General features: G+C 42.5%; 2 protein-coding genes across 10 annotated transcripts in view; both read right to left on the bottom strand.

Moving 5' to 3' along the window:
* Positions 1–10,602, bottom strand: part of LOC140652712 (cytosolic phospholipase A2 beta-like) — a 118,584-nt gene extending 107,982 nt beyond the window's left edge. For 5 of the 9 annotated variants that reach the window (XR_012042927.1, XR_012042928.1, XM_072863867.1 and 2 more), the window contains exons 1-5: positions 10,500–10,572; positions 7,039–7,154; positions 5,368–5,451; positions 3,327–3,504; positions 302–393 (exon numbers count right to left, since the gene is read on the bottom strand). Coding sequence is in view for 5 of the 9 variants with exons in the window: in XM_072863867.1 (XP_072719968.1) it covers positions 302–393; positions 3,327–3,333 (99 nt within the window). In the remaining 4 variants the exon portion in view is untranslated. Of the gene's footprint in view, positions 1–301; positions 394–3,326; positions 3,505–5,367; positions 5,452–7,038; positions 7,155–10,499 lie in introns of those variants that run through there. The other 4 variants (XM_072863871.1, XM_072863868.1, XM_072863869.1 and 1 more) reach the window with 4 other exon arrangements.
* Positions 10,603–18,123: 7,521 nt separating this feature from the next.
* On the bottom strand, positions 18,124–22,972 carry LOC140652713 (acyl-coenzyme A thioesterase 1-like). Its single transcript, XM_072863876.1, has 3 exons — positions 22,407–22,972; positions 20,876–21,078; positions 18,124–19,569 (listed from the first exon to the last, which is right to left on the bottom strand). The coding sequence occupies exons 1-3, from the start codon at positions 22,858–22,860 to the stop codon at positions 18,967–18,969; spliced, it is 1,260 nt and encodes a 419-aa protein (XP_072719977.1). The 5' UTR covers positions 22,861–22,972; the 3' UTR covers positions 18,124–18,966.
* Positions 22,973–23,735: the final 763 nt, after the last annotated feature.

Here is a 23,735-nt window from a genome sequence, read left to right as displayed (position 1 = left end):
AGTTTAGACCCCGAGAAGCACCAGCTAGTTAGACACAGGACTTTCTGGTTGTTCAAAACAGGAGGTTGAGTTGAGGAAGATTAATGACCTGATCCCTCAAATTTTGTCACCCTGACTAGTGAGATTATGCTGCCATCTTGTGACCTGTAAGTTTTACTTTGCTACAGCGACAGCAATTTTTCCCCTAGACTGGCAGGACAGTGTACATGTCTCCCTGGTATAAAGGCGCAATGACCATGCTTTGAGCAGCTGAGCCCTCTTTTATATTCAGACCCATGTTTTCTCTCCTTAGCTTTCTTACCTGTGATTCACGGGCTGCACCCTCCAATGTCATTGTCATTGCTAATGGAAGTGCTGTCCATGGACAGGCCTGGGTAGGGACTGGAGGCAGCCCTGCAGAGGGGGTGAAACCCATAGTTTAAAGGAGTAGGGGTTTGTAATAAAGGCTACAGAATGTCCCCCTCCTGCCAAGAGAATCGTCCATATTGGAAAGCAAAACACACACTTAGCCAGCATTTGAATATGACAGTATACACTGAAAAAAGACATACTCTTTACAGCTGGGAAGAATGATTATAAATGATTATACAGTTTTGCACATTGATGATAAAATTTTCCTCTCCATCTTCCCAAGTGTAAAGCTTGTATATTTACAGTAGAATTTTTCTTGCTTGAAAAAAACTGTGTTACGATTGGCTGTATTCTCAATCTAAATGGGGTTGCTCCATCTGGTCAAATTAAATAAAACAGCTGTATGTCAAAGTGGTTATGCTGTTCCCTTGAAACAATACAGACTTCAGTTGCAGTGACTGTTTGCAGAGCATTTTGGAATACCTGGAAAAAGCTTAGTATGGCTGCAATCACATTGAAAAGCAAGCTGGGAACCCCTCTGGCTAGTAAACCTCCATTCCTTCCTTATACCTCAACTATATGTGATGCCATCAGTGTTCACTCCCAAGACACTTCAGAAGTTAAGACACAGAATCAAACCTTGAAATGCTCACAATCTGAAATGCGTGTGCAAGGAAGGAACAGGGACGTACCAGGTACAAGCAGGCTTGAGAGCTCTGAGCTAACAAGACAGCTGCTCTGAGCTCGGATACATGTTTGGGAGAGCCCACAGAAAGCATGCATAGCTGAAAGGTTCCCTCAACACATCTGACTGGAGACAAATCATCAGTCCTTCTTCTTCAGTACCAAGGCCTCAACCACCATTATACACCCAAATCATTGAAGTATTTTCTCTCTCATCCTTGTATGCCAAAGTAAACCAAAGCATCCTGCATTTAGACTCTGATTAGAGATTCCAGGACATACTGTATTTTCTTCAGGATATGGCATAGCAGAATGAGGGTTCCCAGCTAGCAACTGAAGGTTAGGTTTGCCTGTTCCCTGTTTTTGAGGAGGCTAATTGCATTGCATTGATTGTACAAATGCAACCTCAAATCCCGTGACAACGGGGACTTTATACTTTCTTATAATACTACAATATTTAGGGAAATACACAGCCAGCTGAATCATCTCTGTGAGACTTAGCAGCATATTTCAACAGTCATAATAGTAACTATTACTGCTGTGGCAGTGCAAAGCTCTGGGCAGACTTACAGCTAATCCATTTGCAAAGTTAAGTCAAGAAAAAAAATGAAGAGTATGAAGTCATGTGGTTACAGTCCCTCAATGAGTCTGTGACGATAGGCATAGACCTTCCTTAACATCAGCATTTGTTCCTTCAGAGGACAAGGAAGGTGTCTCGAGTTTCTTTCTTTCCAACATTCCTGACAGCAAAGCAATTTGTCAGGGGAGACATTTGGTATAGTCACGTCAGAAGGAGAGTCCTTGACACTGTGCTGCAAGTTAGCAGTGACCCATCTGACATGGCACAGCACGGTGCAGGAGAGATGTGCCTGAGATCCAGGAGAATGTAAGGGTAAGGGCCAATTGCAAAAGTCTAAACCTCCTGTGTGAGATCCAACTGGGGTAGCTGAGCCTTCTGAAAAGGCTCAGAAAGGACATGTATACTATTGTTTCTGCAACTGTAAATGCTTCTTACTCTGGAGAGCCACTTTCCAATCCCCTCTTCAGAGCTGGAAGCAAATTCTAGTTCTCATGACTAACTGCTACACCTCCTTTGCAAAAACACAATATACTATTTAAGCAAGCAGCAGAAGAATTAAATCACTTCACATCAAAGCTTATCTTAAATATGGTGTATCCAAGTGAGAGAATGGAGTTCATTCTTTTCCCTTCCTTTCCAGCAAGCACCGACACAACGAAATATGCAGCATCAACCGGACATCATTTCAAATCTGCTACAGCTAAAAGCAGATCTTGATGACTATCTAGGGAACAAATATTCCTTTCAGCAGCACATACCTGGAGCTGATACACTCCTATATAAATATATGTATAAATATGCTTCTACTGATCTTCGGCTGTCCCCTTATCTGTCATTACTGTCTCTTTTACAGCCACCTTCTTCCACAGCCAAGAAAGTATTTAGCTGGGTTTGGATGAAGTGTGTTCTTGCACAAAAGGTCAACTGAAGGCAATGTCCCAGTGAAACTCCAGAGCAGCCTTCAGACTACAACCAGAACGGAGTTTCAATGGCAAACAATCATTACACCTAATCTCTGCACAGAGAAATGCTCTAGCCCTGGTCCATAAGTGTCCTGGTTTCAGCTGGGATAGAGTTAATTTTCTTCCTAGTAGCTGGTATAGTGCTGTGTTTTGGATTTAGTACAAGAATAATGTTGATAACACACTGATGTTTTGGTTGTTGCCAAGTAGTGCTTATACTAGTCAAGGACTTTTCAGCTTCCCATGCTCTGCCAGGTGCACAAGAAGCTGGGAGGGGGCACAGCTAGGACAGCTGACCCAAACTGGCCAAAGGGCTATTCCATACCCTATGACGTCATGCTCAGTATATAAACCGGGGGGAGTTGGCCAGGGAGGAGCAATCACTGCTCAGGGACTGGCTGGGCATTGGTCAGTGGGTGGTGAGCAATCGCATTGTGCATCACTTGTTTTGTACACTCTTTTATCATTATTAGTATTAGTATTTTCTCTTCCTCTACTGTTCTATTAAACTGTCTCTATCTCAACCCATGGGTTTTACTTTTTTTTTCCCCCAATTCTCTCCCCCATCCCACTGGGGGGAGAGTGAGTGAGTGGCTGTGTGGTGCTTAGCTGTTGACTGGGTTTAAACCATGACAATAAGCCCCCACTGCTCCATTACTGACTTCATACCTATCCTACTAATTTACTACATGATTTACTAATCATGATTCTAGAATATGGAAAGAAGAAAAATTAATCTCTGTACTCACCTGGCATTCATTTCTGTAAGAGGATGATCACTCTGGCACCAATCTAATATTTATGGATGTGTAAAATCCCATTGATTTCAATTGGAAGCCTTTCAGGGTGCGTGACACCTGTTCTTATAGTAGTCCTGTGGTCAAAAATCCTGGAGACAGTGTTCAGGACTCCACTCCACCTGGTGAGCTGAAACAAGAAGTCTTTAGAGCAGACAGATACTGCTAAAGAGACCCTTCCTTTCCTCTGAAAGGGGTAGAAGAACCACTTATGAAAGCAGAAGGTATTCTGTTGTCAGAAAACCTCTGTGAATCCAGACTAATGTTCAGAGATTGCTGGTGGTTTTTGTGGGATGGTAGTAAGCTAAGGATACATTGGACATCCATAGCTGGCAAGGACACATCCTCTCTCTCAGGCAAATGTAATCCACATATGGAAACAGACAGTCATGTGTTAATGATAAAGGTAAGAAAAGGTCCTATTTCCCTCAAGGAATCCTTGCCATGGCAGTATTTGCATCTCCATATTCTTAAAGCCCAGCTCCAGACATACAGATCTTTTATTTTTAGATAAAATCCACCTCTGCAACAAGAGTTTGTGGTGGGCCTGCCATTTCTTCCTCATTTCACAAGGAGGGCTTAAGAGTTACCATAAGCACAGAGTGAGCCCCGCTGCCCTGAAGCAAATATCACCTTTAAATCTTTCTAATATATAATCTCCTCTCTGTTATAGTAATACACCAGGCTCTTCCTTCTCTGATACAGTCTGTTCCCAGAATGGATTCAGGTTGCAGCAGCAGTCCAAACAGCCAGTGGACTCACAAAGACATAAGTCCATACCAGTGTTAACTGAAGTATGTTGTAGTTTGAGAGCCTGCTAATTGGACTAACGCCTGAGACTTGATAACGCCTTTCCTTTCAACCTACTTCATCACAATAATCTGATCATCTGTATTATAATAAGAGATACAGAACTCATTTTACGAACTTTGCCAATGATGAGAGCTCAAAATAAAGCTGGCATTCTTCTTATGAGAGACATAAGGAAAGAAAGAAAAGCAGAATTCAGAAAACCTAACAGAGTGAAACAGGCTAAAATAGGAGGAGAATAAAACAAAGCAGCAAGGACAAAGGAGGGATAAACAGCAGAAGCTCAGGCCTCTAGCTGCCCTGGGGGCAACAGCAGAAGAGCATGGTGGTTTGGTCTGTGGCTCTTCCCTGAAAGTGGAGGTAGGTACATGCTGTGCCTGCTGTTTCTGCTATGCCTGCAGGAAGTCAGAGCTGAGGGTGCTGCAGAATTGTCAGCCAAGCAAATAATGTCATGAGATCTAAGCTCACCAAAGCATATCTTGTTTCAGTGAAACATTTTTTAGATGATGAATGGCTTTTGAGAAACCAGAGCTTTTATTTTCTTTTTTCTCTTTTTCTGCTGAAAAGTCTGTTTGGAGGCACATGACCTGATACTATCACTTTCAGAGGCATGAAAAGATTGAAAACATGCTTAAACATGCTTTCGGTTTTTACACTTCTTTAATGAAAACCTAAAACACATGAAGAAACATCTTACAGAGATAAAAGCATTCCTGACTGTCTCCACATGGAACCTTGCACTGGAGAACTAGGGTCCACAACAAGGAGGAACCATCCTTACAGGCCACAGACACTCATCTGCTCCCAGAAGAACTACATTTCTTATACTAAGTCACCTTCCAGCTAGAATCTCTTGACTCTGTGATCTGTGCATGCGGTGACCCACAGAAGAATTACTCCCTATTTTTTATGTGCAGCACAAGGCTCTGTCTTCCAGGAACACCACCTCATAAGGAGAATTTTGCACCATTCTACAGACAGAATAACAGGAAAGCAGCTGAGACATGCACAGGCATTAGTCAAGTCATGACTGTATGTACAATGATTTAGCTTGAACAGCTGGATAGGAAGTCATAAAAGAAATGTGTTTTACTACGTGAGTGCTAGATGAAATGACCCTGTTGCCAAACTCGGCTAAGAGCTGAAACAGCCGCAGAGCATACATAGGATTTATGAGACTAACCTCTGGATTCCTTCCTGAGCCCAGTAAACTGCATTCCTTTGAGGTCTGGACTGATGTTCATTGATAATGCAAAATTATGCTCTTCTGCAGGGAGAAGAAAAGCAAAGCAGAAGCACTGAAAAGTCAAAAGCCTTATGTGGAGAACTGAAAGGAATGAAGAAGGATAATAAATTACTCTCTTAAAAAATTCTACTCTCCTCTCAACCCAGAGGAAGGGAGAACTTGCACATGCAAAGGACAGGGAGGAAATGACTCCTCCATGTTCTTAAAAATTCAGGCTATTTTTCTTAAATTTGTGAATTGAAAGGTAGAGTGGTATTACCTGCCTCAGCCCATTATCATCCTGTGTGTGGTGTCTGTTATATGGCTAATCAGGCAGACACAAATTATGAAAATACCCAGAAAGCAAATGGCACAAGCAGAAAATGAAGCGGAGAGAGAAGACAGCTCTGGCCTGAGTATGACTGAACTCTCTCTGCATAGGAACTACTAGGTACTAGCACCTTCCAGGGTCAAAGCTTTCTCTCAGGTCTCAGAAGATGAAGAGGCCATGTAAGGAGATGAATGGGGTTGGCTTTTTCCAAGCAGTTCTTTTGCTAGTGGACAGTGGTTCTCAGGCTATGCAAAATGCACTTAGTAGCCAGAGACAACTACAAAGAAAGAAAAAAGTTAATGTTTATCTCTGGTCTTCCTTCCCCCTCTTCTAGGCATCATATTCCAGATGAATCAAGGGAAACACAGACAGGGCACAGCATGAGCCATATATCCTAAGGAAGCTAAATTACCAAAAGATTAACTTCACATTATATGATGTGAAGTGTAATGGTTGACAAAAGAACTTTCATCTCATGAAAAAATACCAAGATTTCAAAAATTATTGGTCAAATGTGGAATAAAAATCAAGACTTTCTTCTGAACCCACCACAACCACCCATGTACCAATAATCAACAACCTGCTGATCAGAACACTAGTCTGGGAAGCGGGAGAACCTAATCAAGCACAGCCGAGGCATGAGTCTCAGCCTCCTAATCCCCAGGGAGAGCCCCAACTTTTAGTTTAACAGCTATTTCAAGGAGAGTTTTACCACCTTATCCTCTTAAAAGAGGATAAAACAGAGTTACGCAACTAAGTGCTAATCTTTTCCCCAGTGAGAGAAAAAACGATTTTTTAAAAATACCTTTCTTACCTCGGGACTCTCTAGCAGTTAGAGAACAAAGGACCATGTTATTTTCACATTTGATTAGTGACTGAAAAATCTGAGTGGAATCAACAAGAAATTAAGTAAGTAGAATTTGTTCCTTGGTTTCTACATCAACCTCAAAGTGAGAGACCTTGAGAAAATTTCTATAACCTGTCACTAGAGCTTCAGTGATGGAAAGCAGCTATTACCTCTTCATAAAAGCATTAGTTGTCAGCGTCCCAAGTTACAATAGCTGTACTAATAATAACTGATTGCAAACCACTTAGTTATGAAAGTATACACAATACAGATTTCAGTGACTTGTTTCTAAGTAGGTATTGTGTCCTGTGGTAGTGATACTGTGACAGTGATACTGCCATTCATTGTCTTACAGAGAAAAATGGATTCACCTTGTGGCTGAGCAATTGGCATCTTGTAACCATGCTTATTCTGCTAACCCTGGAGCAGGCAGTGGTTACTGTACACTCACCTCTGGCACTGCGCAGTGAAACCGACCATCTGGTCGGGACCTGGGCCATCGTGCTTTCACTTGCATATGTATGTCTTCTGGCAGAAGGAGATTTCTGCTGGGGACCCTACATTCTACTAAAAACATACAAGTAATTACAAAACAGATTTTTTTAATCTTCTGTTTTTCCTTTTCTTTCCACTCTCCATTCCTCCCCTCCTTTCCAACACACATTTATACACACCCATACCCACACACACACACACACACTCACATACTTCCTTTTATGAAGGGGAGAAATTTAAGAACTGATAGTCCCTGAATGTACTTTTTTTCTTTCTTTTCTTTAGAAATGTGCAATTTATACCTCTATTTTAGTTGATTTTTGGTTTTGCCTAGCTGGGTTATGATTTTGATTTTGGGTATTGCACATACTGAAATTCCACCACATGTACTGGACTGGAGTGAAATATTTCTACATATTTTCCCATCATAAAGTAGAAACTAGTAAAAAAACCACTTGTGAGACAGTAGCAGGCAACAGGGCCTGTAATGGATCACTTCTAAAAAGCCACCATGTTTGAGCTGCACAATATTTTCTTCCACAGAGCTGAAGGATGATGATAAAATGCTGATGATAAGAAGTGTTGGAAATAATTTGCAAGAGTGTAAGATGCAATAAATCAGTGACTACAGGCTGAAGGCATTGACCTTTCACTGATCACAAGAACTATGAACAAACCTCTGAAGTAACTGAGATTGAGAAGGATAAGAAGTCTTACAGGAGCTTTGACAGGAATATTACCATGGCAATCATAATAAAAATTTTTATGGTCACATTTTAACAAAATTACTTTCATGGTGAGTTTCGATTTAAAAGGCAAAAACCCTGTCCCCGATAAAATCTAGGCATGTTTGAAATAACTACCTTCCCTTTTCTATGGGGATGCTCCTGACATGCTCCTGACAAATCAAATGCACAGATTCTTCTACAGGATACTCTTTTGCCCTTTCTCCTTCCATTTTTTAATAAGGCAATGGGAGTCATTTATAGGGAGACTTGGACTGTAATATCTAGTCTGATGAGAAGGGCAGAAATAAGCCAGTACACAAAACGAAGCATCAGTCAGAAGTCAGCCTCACATCCAGTTTTCTCAAGCATCACCTTTTTGCACTATTCCAGTACAAGCCGACTAAAACTGCACTATGGCAGGGTTTCAAGCAGCTGTTAGAAATCTCTCATCACTTCAAAGCAAGGGTTGGGTTCTGCTCTGTAGCACTATGCATACAACACCACTGACAGCTTTGGATGGAAGGTGTGTTGTGGGCGGCATATACAGGTTCACCCAGTGCCACCTGCCAACTGCTTCTCCTGGGTTTGTAAATCTTGAGTGGGGAACAACAAACAGAACAACATAAAAGTAAGAACGGGCGTCTCCACAGGAGCTACAGTTCTTTCATTAATCAATAAACCTCTTCCACCACTTAGCTGTACTCTGACTTGTAACTACAGTGCTCACAGTATTCACTCATTAAAACCATCTGAAAGATATCTTTAAGATCCCCAAGTGCTCTATGGAATTATTTGCCTGCTAGGTCCAAGGGTAGCATCTTTTCAAAACTCTACTAGTTCCTCTCAGACTGGAATCTGTTTCTCCCCCAAAAAAATACTTCCGTTCCAGTATGTACTTTCTTATTCTAAGAGAGGAATCTTTCCTGAACACTTGTCTCAACAGAACTGACTGGAACTGTGTCATTACTGCCTGGTTAAATTTATCCCTCAGTTTCCATGAAAGATGATGCCCAAGGCATGTACACATTCCTGAAGACAGGAGGGGATACCACATCCCCTCCTGAGGTATTCATACATTAGCTAAAGGAAGTCATAGGTTCCTGTATCTGTTCTTCTGACTGTGGATATAATGCATGAGTGGTGTATACCATTTAAAAGGATAATCAAACATGTGTTTAACACCTCCTGAACTAGCCATTCTCTTTCAGGCACATGCCCTTCGTGCTGGGGAATGAGAACCTGAATATGCCATTTCTTAGAATCCCCCCAAAATTGGAAAGGGCCCTCAAGGTCATCTCATCCAAACATCTGATCAAAGCAGGACTAACTTCCAAGGTTAGACCATGTTGTTCTTTTTTTTTTCATTCAAAAATGTTCACAGACAGTGATTCCACAACCTCTTTGGGCACCTCTTCTAGTCTTCAACCACTCTCACTCTGAAGAATTTTTTCCTTTGTTGTTTCCCAATTTTCCCATGTTGCAAACTGTGACCACTATGTGTTGTCCCTGCACTGTGCACTTCCTGCTAGTAGAATAGAGCACACTCAGTCTGTGTAGCGGATTGATGCACGGACTCCGATCGAGGGGTAAATTGAAGACCCTTTATTGAACTATTACATGGCTTATATACTTTCTAATTGTTTGTACATGCGCTACTGAGAGAACTCTTATTGGTTTATATGTCTTGTTCACGCGTCCTTCATGCGTTCCTTCGGCTAATACAATTAGCTATCTTTTTGCAACTTTGCAGTTCCTTTCTTCACAACAAAAAATCACACGCTCACCTTATCTCTCTCCAATGCTATCCACTCCTACTCCTGACACACAGCCTCCTTCCCTCAGGCATAACCCAAACTCTCAGTATTTCAATCTTGTTAACCCTTTCACTCCTGCTATGCCTAATTCCTCCTCAAGTCTGTATCACTTTTTTAGTTTGAACATGTTTTTTTTCTTCAATAGTATCTCAGCTGGTGTCAGTGCCTTAATTAGTTGAACTCTGTTTCAAGGTCTGACTTTTGCCTACCTGCAGATGCAAGGTAACCCATAAACTGAATGAAGCAGCTCTCTAACCACTGTCCTCACCAGAACAGCTGTGACTGTTTACCAGCCACCATGTCTCTAGCATGCAAATTATTGTATAAAAGACGATCAGGTATTCAGCAGGAACCTCTAGGGTACCTGACCTTTCTTATTTAAAGCCTTGAACACTGTCACAATAATCAATCACCAATACACACTCCAGCACAGTCTGTTTCATATGCTTATTTATAAGCATGGACCCATAAGCAGGATTTTAACCTTGATCCCGAACTTACAGGGAAGGGTAGCATGTGATTGCGTTCTTGAATTATAATCCATCCTATAGAAAATATTCAGGAAGGTTACGAAGGCTATCAGAATATTGAAAGGCTTCAGATGGCTTTACAGCGTTACCATTTACCTACCTCATACTACAAACAGAAATATGAATATTCACCACAAAGTTGCAGCCAGATATAGTTTGATAGATACACCACAAAGATTTTTTTAAGTTGCATCTGCTTATATGGTAAGAAAGGAGACCATGGAGTTCCTCAGAACAACAGTCCAATTGAGAGAACAATCCCCCCATTATGAATTGCCACTTACAAACTTTTCTTGCAAGATGAAAAAATGCCCTTATCAGCAAATAAGGGCCTTCCAAACATACCTTTCACTGGAAAATAACATCATCATGCTCCACTTTCCAACAGACAGTGCACTCTCCACTGGAACATACCCGAAGCTAAAGCAGCATGCTCTCTCTTCAGTCCATTGGCAGCAGCCCAGAGCCGCGTGCTGGGCATTTAAGAGAGGGTTTACTGAGAGCTGGTGCCCGCTTGTAACAATCAGGTCTCTGTCAAGTGAGAAAGATAGGAAAAATAATTAATTTTTCCTCCTTTGAGCACTGCTACTTCTGTCACAAGTAAGGGGAATGCCCTAAGTAAGTGCTGCAGGGCTATGGTGCTGCATGGAAAGACCCACAGCTCACTCCTGACTTTTAAATGCTATATGATCTGTGTATGGTTCAGCAGCTCCTAACCCATTTTGATGCCCAAAACTGAAAAAGAAATTAAAAAAACCTATTCATTTCCAGATGAGGTGCACACCTCATCTAGAAATTCCTGCCTCCAAGAATACCAGCATCATGTATGTTACCCTGAAAAGAAGACACATAGATTAAATCCCTGATGTAACTGAGGGACAATATATGACTGTTTCCACATTAGAAACAGATGAGAATTTCCCCTTCCTGAGCTTTTTGAGGTTACATTCAAAGAGATGTTAACACTCACTCATGGTGTGTTATATCTAGGTAAGGAAAAACTAATCCACACAAGAAGCAAAGGACTGAGTGTTTTAAGGAAAATCTCTTCTGCTTTCTGATTGCTTTCTTTTCTAATCACTGCATGATTACTGCATTTTCTAACCACTCATGATCACTGCACGTGAGCAAGCCCTATTTTCTCCTCCTCAGTTGCTGATGTATCTTTTAATCTATTGCTTTGCAGTAAAGTGTAGAATTTAGGAACAAGTAAGAGGGGGATATATGCCAGAGCATGAACACAGCGAGGTGGCTAGCGTGCACCTTGTCTGTTGAAGCAGGACTTGATATATGACTCCTGGAAATCTGAAATAGGACTCCATTACAAGGCTAACCAAATTCATGGCAAATACATTAAAAGATAAGACTGATTTCTCTGCTTCAGCCCAGCAGAACACCTAGCCCAGCATCCTGGCTCTGCCAATGGTCAAAGAAGACATCCACAGGAGAATGCAAGAACAGGGGAAGTCTGTTGTGGTAATTCTCCAGAATACTCTTCCAGACTCTTGTAATTTGTGGTTCTGGGAGTCTGAGAGGCAGAGGTACTGTCTTTGAATTCAGTTAATCTTGATGGATTCTTCTTACATATATTTGTCCAATGCTGTTCTATCATATCTAATCAGTACCTTGTACACTTAGATGTTAAGTCATTGTGGAGCGGGCTTGTTTGTGCAGCATCAGTCAAGGTGGGGCCCATTCTTATCAACAAATATGCTTTGAAGACCAATGGGAAACATGGCTGACATGGTTGAAGCAAAGGGCAAATATATTTTATCTATTTGCAGATTTAAATCTAGTATTAGCAATATTCTGTCAGTAGCACAAAGGATTAGTACAGTAGGTCAGTATTAATGTCGCACTCAGTGCCTGGCAGGGAACTGATGACTGATCAACAGGCCAAATGCACTGAGTCCAGCTCATACGGTCATTCTCAAATTCTGCACAGTGCCAAGGTGTGACTTCTAAGCCACTGCTCAATGCTTGAATTTTTGGGCTCAGCATCCAGAATTTGTGAACAAATGCAGCTTAATCAGTGCATGTATTTATCAATTTAACATCAATCTAATCTGCACAGGAGATTCTCACAAAGAATCAAATCAGATTGAAAGATTTGCCCTTTCATCTCACTCCAAGCCAAACTGCATTATTTACATACATCGCTATGTACAAATTGCAGTCACCTGTGTACTTCTCTGATGTCACACAGGGAGGTAATCTCCAAATCACAGACGTCTCTCATTTTGCAAGTTCTATCACCAGAAATGGAAAGTTGAGCAGGCTGGGTTTGGACAGGAATGCTCTACAGATACCTGTGTTCTGCTAGCGTGATGCTAATGGCTTTTCCCAGTGTTTCGTTCCTGCTCAGTCATAACAGTTGGTCTATTTAGCCAACACTTGGCTCTGTACCCAGTCTTCTGTGACCTACCAGCTCCCTTACACACAGACATGGTCAAACTAGCTGATTTTTGCAGCACATGTTACTTTTAACCAAGCACAACTAAAGCAGTGTCATGTGCATTCCTTTCAGTAACAGCAAATCCAACTCAAAATTAACATGGAAACAAAAGCCACTTCCAGGCTCCCGTGGTGTAATTCTACAAAACTAAGCACTAAACTAAACCAAAATTAAAACAAATAAAAAACACTTCAAGTAAACCATTAGCCCAGCCTGAATGACCCATCTGAATGGCCTATCACTCTCCTAATCTCACTTTTTGCTACTGAGGTGCCACACATGGTGCACCTTTCCAGTGTTGTTCATCACACACAAAACATGTTGAATACAATCATCAGCCACTAGAAATATGCTGCAGCATGTCTCATTCTCAGTGCTAGTAGCAGAGTCTCCCTGTAGTTTTACAGCTCTTAGACTGGCAGAGATGTTTCATCATATCCAATCTACCACTGCAGAGTTGTCTTCCTGACTGACCTAAAGGCAGTTTGCCAGAAACAAGACCAGTCTGAGGTCATGTCTCAACAAGACAACATAATATCATCTGGTCTTCACCAGATGAAGCATCACAATTCCTCATTGCCAATGTTCTGGCTTCTGGCTTTGGCCTTCTATATTGCTGAGAGTGCTCCTCCCTCCACTAGCAGATCATGCAAAGCATCAGCGTGACCTGGAATTGGAATGGCCTGGGTCATGGCCAGCAGGACAGAAGCAAGACTGTGCAAAAGGTAGAGAAAAAAAGAGAAAGCAGACATTATGCCCTCAGGTGAGGGTACAGATGGCCCCAGAAGGAACAAGATTGCTAGGAGCCATGAAAGTGCACTGAGTTGCCCCTGCACATTGTTGATCTAAATGGAGCCTAGGAGGTCTCAACTTTACAGGGAGTAGTATGCAGACTGCCAGGGAAGCAGTAAGTGCTGGGCTGTTCCAGCAATCAGATGTGATATTTCTACCGAAAAGTACAGACCACTGACCTCTTCCCCTTCCACTACGACAGTAATGATGGTGTCAGGTATCAAAGTAGTCTTCCTGCATCAAGAAGACAAGTATCTCTGATCCAAAATGATCCAAAGATAGGAGGATGGCTGGAGCCAAAGCACTGTGCAGCCAACGTCTAGGCTAGAAAAATTAATCCATTTTGAGATGGTGCTTGATGTCTGAGACATCAGACTGACACTATCCAGGGACAGACTCCTGCAGATGCCACAAGCTTATTGATTCAAAACTGTCTTAGTGAATTCATAGCATATTAAAATGATGGCAGTGCATTTGAACTTTCTCTTCTAACTGTAGGCATAGATATGCACATATTAATCATACTCTGTTCCTATGCAGGGCATCACATCTCTCTCAAACCATCTATCCAGCTTGTCTCCTATCTGATATTCATATTTCACAATTTTCTCTCCTCTATCGAATACCTTACTCTTTCAGGACCAGATCCATTGTAAACAGGGGCAGCACACAATAAGCCATCAAGCATTCACTTCACTGTATACAGAAATGGATCATAATTTAGAATCAGCTGGACTAGTGATTACAAACATAACTAAAAGCTCTGCTAGAGTTAATCAATTATCTTGATCTGGCATAAGGTCACATTGACCCTGAAAGGCACAGTATCACTCACCCCTGCTTCCCCTGATAACCCCATGCACATTCCTGCTACTTCCTTCTCTGATCCAGCTGAACACTTTAATCTTCTTTTGTGGGTATTTTTCCCCACAGGATTAGCTCTCAGTTAGATCAGCAAGCAGGAAAAAGGCATGACTGTCTCTTTGGGCAGCAAGGTATTCTTAGAACAGTTAAACTACAGCACGAAACCACACCTTTCACTAAAGTGACTTTAACGCAGACATAAATTCACAGCCTAAACAGAAGATGTTAAATGTTCAGTGGCCTAAGTCACTGAAAACATACAAGCCTAAATTAATAGAATGCAACCCATTTAATTATTTTTCTCTAAGTGCTATCTAGAGTCAGGGCCAGGGATTTTTAGGTTTAATGTAAATTTTGCATGGACAATTTTTTAAGACTCTGGAAAACAGTGCGTTTTAGCATTTCTATTTTTTGTCCTGGACAATGACAAACGGCAGTGATATTTTGCAGGAAGTGCAGCAAAGAGCGTTAGTTCATTGGAAACAATTTTCCTTCTAGCCAAACTTCAAACACAGTATCACTTTCTCTGCACTTAATACTACATTTGGCTCAGACTCCATTTCTGAATGACATGTATAGAGCACTAAAAAGTGCAGAATAGTGATTTTTTTTCTGAAATGGTAGAATTATTATTTCTTAGCAAAATACTAATATAGCAAAAATTTTCACTATTTTTATTTTGTCATTAAATGTTGGTCTTATCCCACAGCTTGATAACAAATGATCTGGTAATGTATTAGACAACTAAGTAAGTTTTGAATTTAAAAAAAAAAAGTCCCCGATCATCTTTAGACTTCCAAATACACACAGGAAACAGAAACAGGGAATGGAGAAAGGTCACTTCTAAATTACACCGCACAATGTATATTCTCATCTTTCACTTCATTCCTTCTGTCCTGTGGCCATGAAACAACCTTGCTTGCAGAAGCCATCCAGAGACACTGCTTCTCGTGGGTAAGATGCTACTAGTGTTACAGAAGCACATTTGCACTGAAATGTCCTTGTTCACCACAGTCCCTAGTAAAATTCCACTGAAGCCTCAAACATCCACTACCTCTGCAGAGGCACAGTGCTTGATGTATAGCTACTTTCTCAAAGATGTTTCATGTCTTCTGTACCTGTAGTTCACTTTTCTCTAATAAAGGCACTTTGACTACTTTCATTCTGCAGTTTCTTCTGAGTTGTACTGTACGTGTATCAAAATGCTTCAGGATCAGCTCTAGCTTGTGTTCAAATAAATACCTGATTGGACCTGGTACTTTTAGGTCTCCAGTGAAGAACATCAAGAACTTCTTTATTCCTCAGCTATATATAGCCTAACAACACATATGGCAAAGTATGGGGAAAGAACCCCAAAAGCTTTTTCAAGAAGCCATGAGAAGTACAGAGGACACTGCTCCATGCAGTCCCCAAATGTTTCCAAACTGTTAGGAGTGCCTGGATCTTTTATGAAGGTTTACTGAGTAGATAGGACAGCAGGACGGAGCTAAGTAAAGAAAATCATCTGCATTGTGATACAGAAAGCCCACAATGAAAAGGAGAAGCTGTGTCCAAAGGTCTCACAGTGTGCAAACAGCTTGTAGCCTGCTTCAGGGACACCTAATTTAAAATAATAGGCTATATATGCTTCATATAACTTCAATCACATTCACCCAGATTATCTTAGATTCATGGGGTCTGGGCAGTAAGGCTAAAATAGAGTTTAGAGACGTTCCACTCAAGGACATGCTTTTTCACACCAGTTCTCTTCTTTTTGGGGTAGTCTCCTTCCTATGTAGAGAGACCACAAGTTGAACCAGAGCAAAGAAGGAAAATTTTAAGAATGCACTGGCAAGTCAGCAATCTCTATTGTTGCCTGATTCCAGATTAGCTAGGGAAATCATCCTGCCCCAAAAGAGCACTGCAAGATGTACTGTTCCCTTATAATAAATTTGTTCATAGCAGCTTACATGTGGGGAGATTGCTTCTGTTTCTTAAGAGACTTGTTACAAGCCTTTCTCATTCTCATTTTCATAATAGATACGTAGTGCAAAGTGCTAAACAAAGGGATGACTGATGTAAGCATCAAGCCAACATCTTTCAGTTCAAGCTAGTCCTTTGATGCTCTGTTTTATCTGAAGCACTTTTCAATTACAAGCAGATTACAAGAATAGCTTTCCCCATCCAATTTTTATTAATTTTATCAGCTGTGCTTGGCATAGGCTCTCTTTTGCACCTAAAGGCCCATTAGCTTTAATTAAATAGTAACTTTCACATTGTTCTTGAATAATGTTGTCTGTATTCTGTAAGCCTGGAGAAACTATATAAAGCACCCTGACTCTACAGGCTGCAATTAGTAGAATTTTTGCCACTAACTTGGAAAAAAATGTGATCTTAGCCCCATTTGTCTGAATCATTTCTTCAGCAGCAGAAACATTAAGTAGTCAAAGTCTTCAGCAAAACACTGAAGAACATGCTTAAGAACGGGCACAAGAATTTTATTTGTTAGGCCATTTCCAATTATTTTATATTAGTCTCCCTCCAGTTTCCAGTTTCTGCTTCCTGAAGATAAGTTTCAAACTTGAGTTTAATTTTAAAAGGCCAGCTGATTTAAAAAGAATTCCCAGTGCAACTGAGTTGGCTGGCATATTTTACTGTTTGTATGTGGCACAGAGCTGCTCAGCTAAATCATCTTTTTCAGTCTTTCTTGCCAGCTGCCATCCAAGTGATAAATAAAGGTCTTTTAACTGGGTAGCAAAGCTTTCAGTAAAAACAAAAGAACAAAATTACTCGTAGCACAGAGAAACTCACAGCCTTGTGCCCTGAGTCTGAAGCAAATGTGGATGGATAACCCAGGTTTTTTTGGCCGCTTCAGTAAAATAGAAAAATGAGGGAAAAGAAAATATGTCTTGTTCAGATTGAACTGTTTAAATGTGTTTGACTTCCCCTGTTGCTACATGTTGCTCTTCTGCCAGGTCCTACTCACTCATTAAACATCTGGAACAACCACAGTCCATGCAGGACATAGACACACAGGGGACAAACAGAAATGAAGAAGAGGTAATAGGAGAAAACTTGATGGATGACCAGTACAGGTGAGCAGGAGCAAGACCTCCCCACTCTAAGTGCTCACACCTTGAGCTAAGTGCTACCCATCCACCACTTTGAGGAAGGGCTGGGGCAGGAAAACCGGAAGTAACTGAAAGGGCACACTTTGCATTGGATGTATTGCGTGAGAGAGGCTACAGCCCTTTGAGGCCCAACATGCTAATTTTGAGTAGCCATTGCTTCCTGAAGCAAGAAAGCTGAGGACATAGTTCTGCCCTCAGCAGGACCCAGGCTCCTGCAGGGTCGTGTCTCAGCAGGAATTGCAAACCAGCGACTACTGCTCTCTCAAAGGCAAGATTTTGCTGCCTCAGCGAAAGGCAGAGACCTCCAGCTCCTGCTTGCTTCTGTAGTCAGAATGGGAGCCTTGACTGCTCCAGGAGGCAAAATTTGCTCAGTTGATGCCATTTAATAATCTAGAAAATGCCAGCAAGCGGCTGTTTGCCACTGTCCCACAAATGTATGAGGTAGATCACAGCCGTCCTTGGTACATTTGGACCTCAGTAAAGGGTGAGATAATGCACATTCTCCCCAGAAGGCAAGGTCAGTCCTCTGAAAAGTGGCATTTCCTAGCTGTCACTGAGCCCACAGCTGTCTGCTACAGTGGCAAGACCACTGAGACAGCCCACTCCACAGGGCTCCTGGGAACTCAATAGCAGCAATGGCTTTATTCTTCCTCCCCAAAATGGGGATACACTGACTTTCAACATTCAAAAGCAGGTACTTAGCACATCTGTATCACCCCCATCTTGAGCACTGGGCAAACCCCTCCTGCAAACTCCACCACTCCTCTTACCAATAGGAGGTAAGGACTTCTGTATATATACTCTTCAGCCAGGCGAAGCAACAGCTTGTGACTACACCAGGATTGCTGCCTAGTATTTATAGGCATAAAGACAGTCAAAGGCTTCATTCAGACAATTTCAAGTAAACTGTGCATACACACATACACATTGCATTTATTGATTAGTGCAGTGGAAACTTTACCCTGATACGTAACTTATCTGGAGTCAGCAGGAGATACCACCAGTGTAACCTCGGTAAGATTCACTACTTTTTTTGAGGTACCAGAAAAAAAATGTTATCACTGCACTTCAGAATAAGTCAGAAGAGTGCCTCTTTACTTAGTTGAGATCAGAACTGCTGCAACCTTTTTACTAAGAAATGTGAGAAAATGATATACCAAGAGGAAAGGTGAGTGTACTAATGTGTTGTCCCAAGAAAGTGCTGTTTACATCTAGGTTAGTTAAAGGTGCAAGACTAAACAATTCAGTGGAAAACTCCTCCTATGACAGTATTCCCTGCTACCAAAGGAGATGGTTGGAGATTGAGGGCAAAGATAGCTCAGTATAAATGCAATCCGCATGACGGAATGCTGGGTTTTTCTCAGATGACTACAGCACACAGACAGACCAGATGGTGACAATCTACAGTGCAGCTGGAGCCAGAAAACAACTAAAATTCAACTAAAAAATGGAAAATTATTTGGGGAATGAAAATAAACAACTATGCAACAGTGGGGTTTAGAGGAAGGCAGGCCAGGAAACTTTTGATGAGTTTCCAAGATTCAGTGACAGCCGAAACACCAACCCTGGTCAGCATCTTTGACAGGTTCTACTACAGCTTGCTCTTAGGAATGTCTGAGTCCATCAAGTGTTGCCAGAAAAAGGCCTGTATCCTGCACCATGCATCTTCTTGGGCTTTGGCATGCTCCCTCCATTGCCCTCCCCAACGCACAAACGCCCCAAGCACTCGGTGGATTGAAGCCTGGCACAGAGGCAAGTATGGTGGCTCCAAGAGGTGTCCTGCTCCAGAATAGGAGCAAAACTCCACTTCCCGTCCATACTGCTGAAGGCGCTGGACAGCATCCCGGCAATAGAGGTCACTTTTCCAGTTCGTGTCATCCAGTCCTGACAGGAAGAGGAACTTGGCCAAGGACCTCTCCATTGGAATGCGACAATCCCAAGTCGCTGGGTCCCTGTGATCATCTAGGACATCTGAAAAATCTACTAGGCCAGACTCGTCACTGGTCTTCATCCTCCCCAAATCATATGGGTGGGGAGGAAGAGTGAAGCCATCCCCCCGCAGGGGAAAGAAAGAATTAAAACCACTTCCAGATATGCTGACAGCTGCCTTGATGCCAGGTAGAAATGTGGCCATGGAAAGGGCTAGATCAGCTCCTTTAGACAAGCCCAAAACGCCAATCCCAGTATCTTTCACCTGAAACACAGTTATGAAACAACCATTATCAACTACTCCTCATTTCCTGGGCTGACATAACGTCTTCAGTTCTGCTTCCTCACTCCTCATCCAACTAAGACCACTCGTATTTTATCCTTCCCTCTCTATTCAGGTTACATCACTCCCATATCTATCCCTTCACGGAGCCTCCACAAGAGTGACTATGAATTCTACAGCTCCTCAACATTTCTCCTCCTGCAACACTTTTTTTCCCTGGTGACCTCTATAACAAAGCCTCTTTGCTCCCTCTACATCCTGTCTCAACATTTGCTCTCAGTATTGTATCTCCTACTGCTCCTGTCTCCAAATGCCCTCCATCTTCTCTCCTCAGGTCCCCTTTGGAAAACCATTTTTTTACGGATTTACTTGCATTGATTTTCTCTCACGCCATTGTTTTTTGATACTCTCCGACAGCTGACCTGTTATGTTCTGTTTTGCCTTGGAACACAAAAGGTTTATTACACCTGAGGCTGAGTAAGCCCAACAACTGTTTAAATCAACTTATTTATAGTGAAGGCTCTTCACACCAAATTCATTTTGTAATGTGTGCCTTGTAAGATACTCTGGAAGTTTCAGAGCTCTATGAGGAACAAGAAAAACAAGCAAGGCTGTATTCTGCTCTCACATTGGCTACATTCCTGGTGTCCACGTGCTAGAAAATAAATAACTTTGTGAAATGAATACCGCATTAAGTAGCATTCCATTCAAAGTTTAAATGCTACTTGATTTCTCTTGGTCTCTTTTGGTTTAAGTATGATGATATATTGCTGTAAAGCGTCCTTCTCATCCCACATACTTGTTCAAATACAGCCCCTGTTTCTTAAGACATGGCACACTTTCCAGGGCTACAACCGTAAGGGATTCTGTTGTTAAAGTGTTTTATTACTGTTTTGTGAAACTTACTCAGAATCAAAAGCCTGTAACATTTCAGAAATAGTAGAAAAAGTCAATGGATTTTTTTCCTTTCTAAAATCTTGACTGATGCAAAAGTAGGGAAAAAAATTAAGTAGTGTTGTGCTTCTAGTCCAGGAACTGCCTTGACTTAATCTTACACAAACACTCTATGGACTGCCATAAGATGCTGTGCAAAACCAGCTACCCAACTACTTGCAAAATTGGAGTTGAGGCACATGCTTTTCCACCTCTCAGATCATGCTGTCTTTCAGACAATGCTGTCTCCTTCTAACATCTCAGAAACTTAGTTGCATCAGTGACATAGAGCATTTCACATTAGAAAACTGGAAAATAGTTTCCAACAGGATGAGCATCATAATTTGTCTCTTACCTGCTGCTGCTTCCGCAAAAAGTTTACAGCTTCCTCAAAATAGCCCAGTTCAAGAATCTCTGGCATAGCAGGGAGATCTTCAAAGGCCATGTAAGCAAGAGCCAGAGTCACGAAGCCTCTGCTAGCCAGAAGACTTGCTCTGTATTCAACAAGACCTCCTCCAGATCCATACAAATCAATAAGTCCAGGGAACGGACCAGGTCCTGCAATGAAAGGTATGTGTATATACATACATATATACTCTCAAAGAGAAAAGTTGCTACAGTTGTCCTTTCAGTAGTGCCCCCTCAGCACATATCAGAACAGTAGATATCAAAAGGAAATCATCCTCTGAAACTTTCCATGGAGGTTCTCATGCTCAGGCACACACACAATCACTGTAAGGACATTAATTTGGATACTCCTTCTCTCTCTCAGGAACTCACTATAGGACGTTCATATGTTGGGCATCCTTCTCCCACTATGAATTTCAGCTGAAATTGGCCTAGATGTTCTCAGCCATTGGGGACTGATGAACAAACGGTATCGCTGCATGAGCTGCGCTTCTTTAGGAACTGTGCTAGCAGGTTTTCCAGGGAGGGAATACTTGAGTTATGAAGTGCACCCACAAGTGCCAGCACTGACCTATGCCAATTCAGGCTTCAGTCTGGTCTGGGTAACTACCCCTGGGCTTCTCAGTTTTCCTCCTGCAGCCATAGGACCTTCCTTTCCTGCTGCTGTTCTGCCCATTCTTATAGCCAGACTTCCCTTACAAGATTTGGTGTCACAGCAGCTGCATGGGACTTTTTATTCATTACAGAGCAAGACATTCACATTTAAGTACTGCTCAAGGAACATAAACAGTTCAGGGCTCAGAGCAGCTTTACACAGGATCCAGTCTCAGCACTGTCTCCGTACGGACCTGTGGAATATGATGCTTGTTTAATTAAAGACCTTGCTTTTCTCATTTGTCTCCCATCTTCCCAAGTATCCTAAGCAGTCAAGCTGCTCAACCAGGTAGAGACTTCTTTCTTTGGCTCTTCCCCAGCCAAAGAGAGAGACGGAGAGACAAGTCCAGAGCCTGCAGGAAGATCCATGGCAGCTGCTGGAGCAGCCTAGGCTGGCTGCAGCCCAAGTCCAGTGCCCCCACCACACCTCGTCATTCCTCGCTCCACAGCTGGAGCCATCATGCCTCACAGCTCTGCCGAAGACCAGGGGCCTCTTTGTCCTGTCAGCTAAACAGAAGAGCTAAGAAACAAACACACTTTTCCCCAGAGCTCCCACTGCAGGGGAGGTCCTGACCCCCCTCAGCTAGAGCAAAAAGGACATGCCTCGTGTTATCATTGCTGCCCTCCCTGCACTCCCCCGCCTCAGCACTTGACCTGCCTGGGCAATGCCTGCTCCTCCCTGCTCTGTTGTGAGGATCTAAGTAGCTGGACCAAGCACAGGCTGAGGGAACCATTAGCTGGGTTGCTAAGTGCATCCAGGGGCCATGGGGCACACTACGTGGTGTAAGTCACACCTGGAAAAACAGGACGGAATTAAAACTCACCAGGAGGGAGGAAGAGGGTTGCTTTCAGACGACCTTCTCTGACCGAAATCCTCTTCACCCCCTCTCCTAAAAACCAGCGTTCATTGGTGCATTTTCCCAGCAAGCGGCTCATGTCCCCGTGGCCCTCATACACTTCAAAGTCCACACAGAAAGGGGTCAGGACGTTCCTTTTTGCCAGCCGCTTATAGGGCGTTTTAGACTGCAGAGACCACAGCAGCCCCATCGGCTCCACTCCCGAATAGCTGCCCCCCAGCGCTGGGGAGCAGCTGAGGTCGAGCTCTCCGCTGCTCCCAGCTCTGTAGCGAGCGTGGGCTTGGAAAAGCTCTCCGCTCTCGTCCACCAGGCTGGCTCGGAGGGTGACCGCCTGCTGTGGCCGGAGACCTGCCACGCGGATCTGCACGGGGTCATCGAAGAGACACCTGGGGGAAGGCAGAACTGTCACCTGCACCGCCATCCCAGCTCTCCTGCCGGGGAGAGGAGCTTCCCTTTTTTGTGGCAAGACTCGGGCTGCGTGAAACAGGATCGTCAGGAGCCTGTCGCTTCTCAGGCTTAAAATCTCTGCCCAAAGTCCAGGAGGAACCACCGTGACAGCTTCCTCCAGGCAGCAAGCACGGACTGCTGGGAGACGTAGTTCAGAGCACGCCTCCCTCCAGACACTGGCTCAGAGGTGGTACAATAATACCATCCACTTGCACAGACACAAGCTGCCACTCGTTCCGGGCGTGCGGTCTTACTTTTGATTATAGAGAGAGACTAAATTAAAAACCTCAAAGTGTCAAAAAGAGACATTCAAATCACCTTTCCCCCCAACTGTGGGAAAGTACAGATTCGACTGCAGAACTGGATTGGGCACCTTTGCCAAGGAACAGTGAACACAAACAAATTGGAAAGCATGAAGTAACATGACATCTTCATCTAGATGTGAAACAAAGCCTGCCCTTAATCCCTCTTGAGTTTTCAGCGATTTCTGGACAAGCACCACAAGGTAAAATGCTTTATGCTTTAACTGTGTTTCTTTAAAAAACAAAAGAAACAGACAAAGTAAAAGAATTATCTTTTTTCTTCACAATAATCAATCTTGTCTAAAGGGTATCTACATTTTCCTAATTAATACATGGAAAATAAATTTCCCCCCATATCACTAATGTTTCTAAGGAACTGTCTGAAGATTTGATGATAAATACCAACTTTTGGTTTTCATAAACAACAATACTACATTTTTGCAATGTCTGCGTCTTTAATTGCCTTCTAGTCCTACCCTGCAGGTCTCAGACACGTGAGTAGTCCCATCCTGTTCTGCTGAAATACAAATGGGAATTAAGGCTGCAG

Source organism: Ciconia boyciana, chromosome 6, assembly GCF_034638445.1.
Source record: "Ciconia boyciana chromosome 6, ASM3463844v1, whole genome shotgun sequence".
Taxonomy (NCBI): domain Eukaryota; kingdom Metazoa; phylum Chordata; class Aves; order Ciconiiformes; family Ciconiidae; genus Ciconia; species Ciconia boyciana.
Note: the sequence above shows the minus strand (reverse complement) of the source record. Positions and strands in the feature narration are given on the sequence as shown.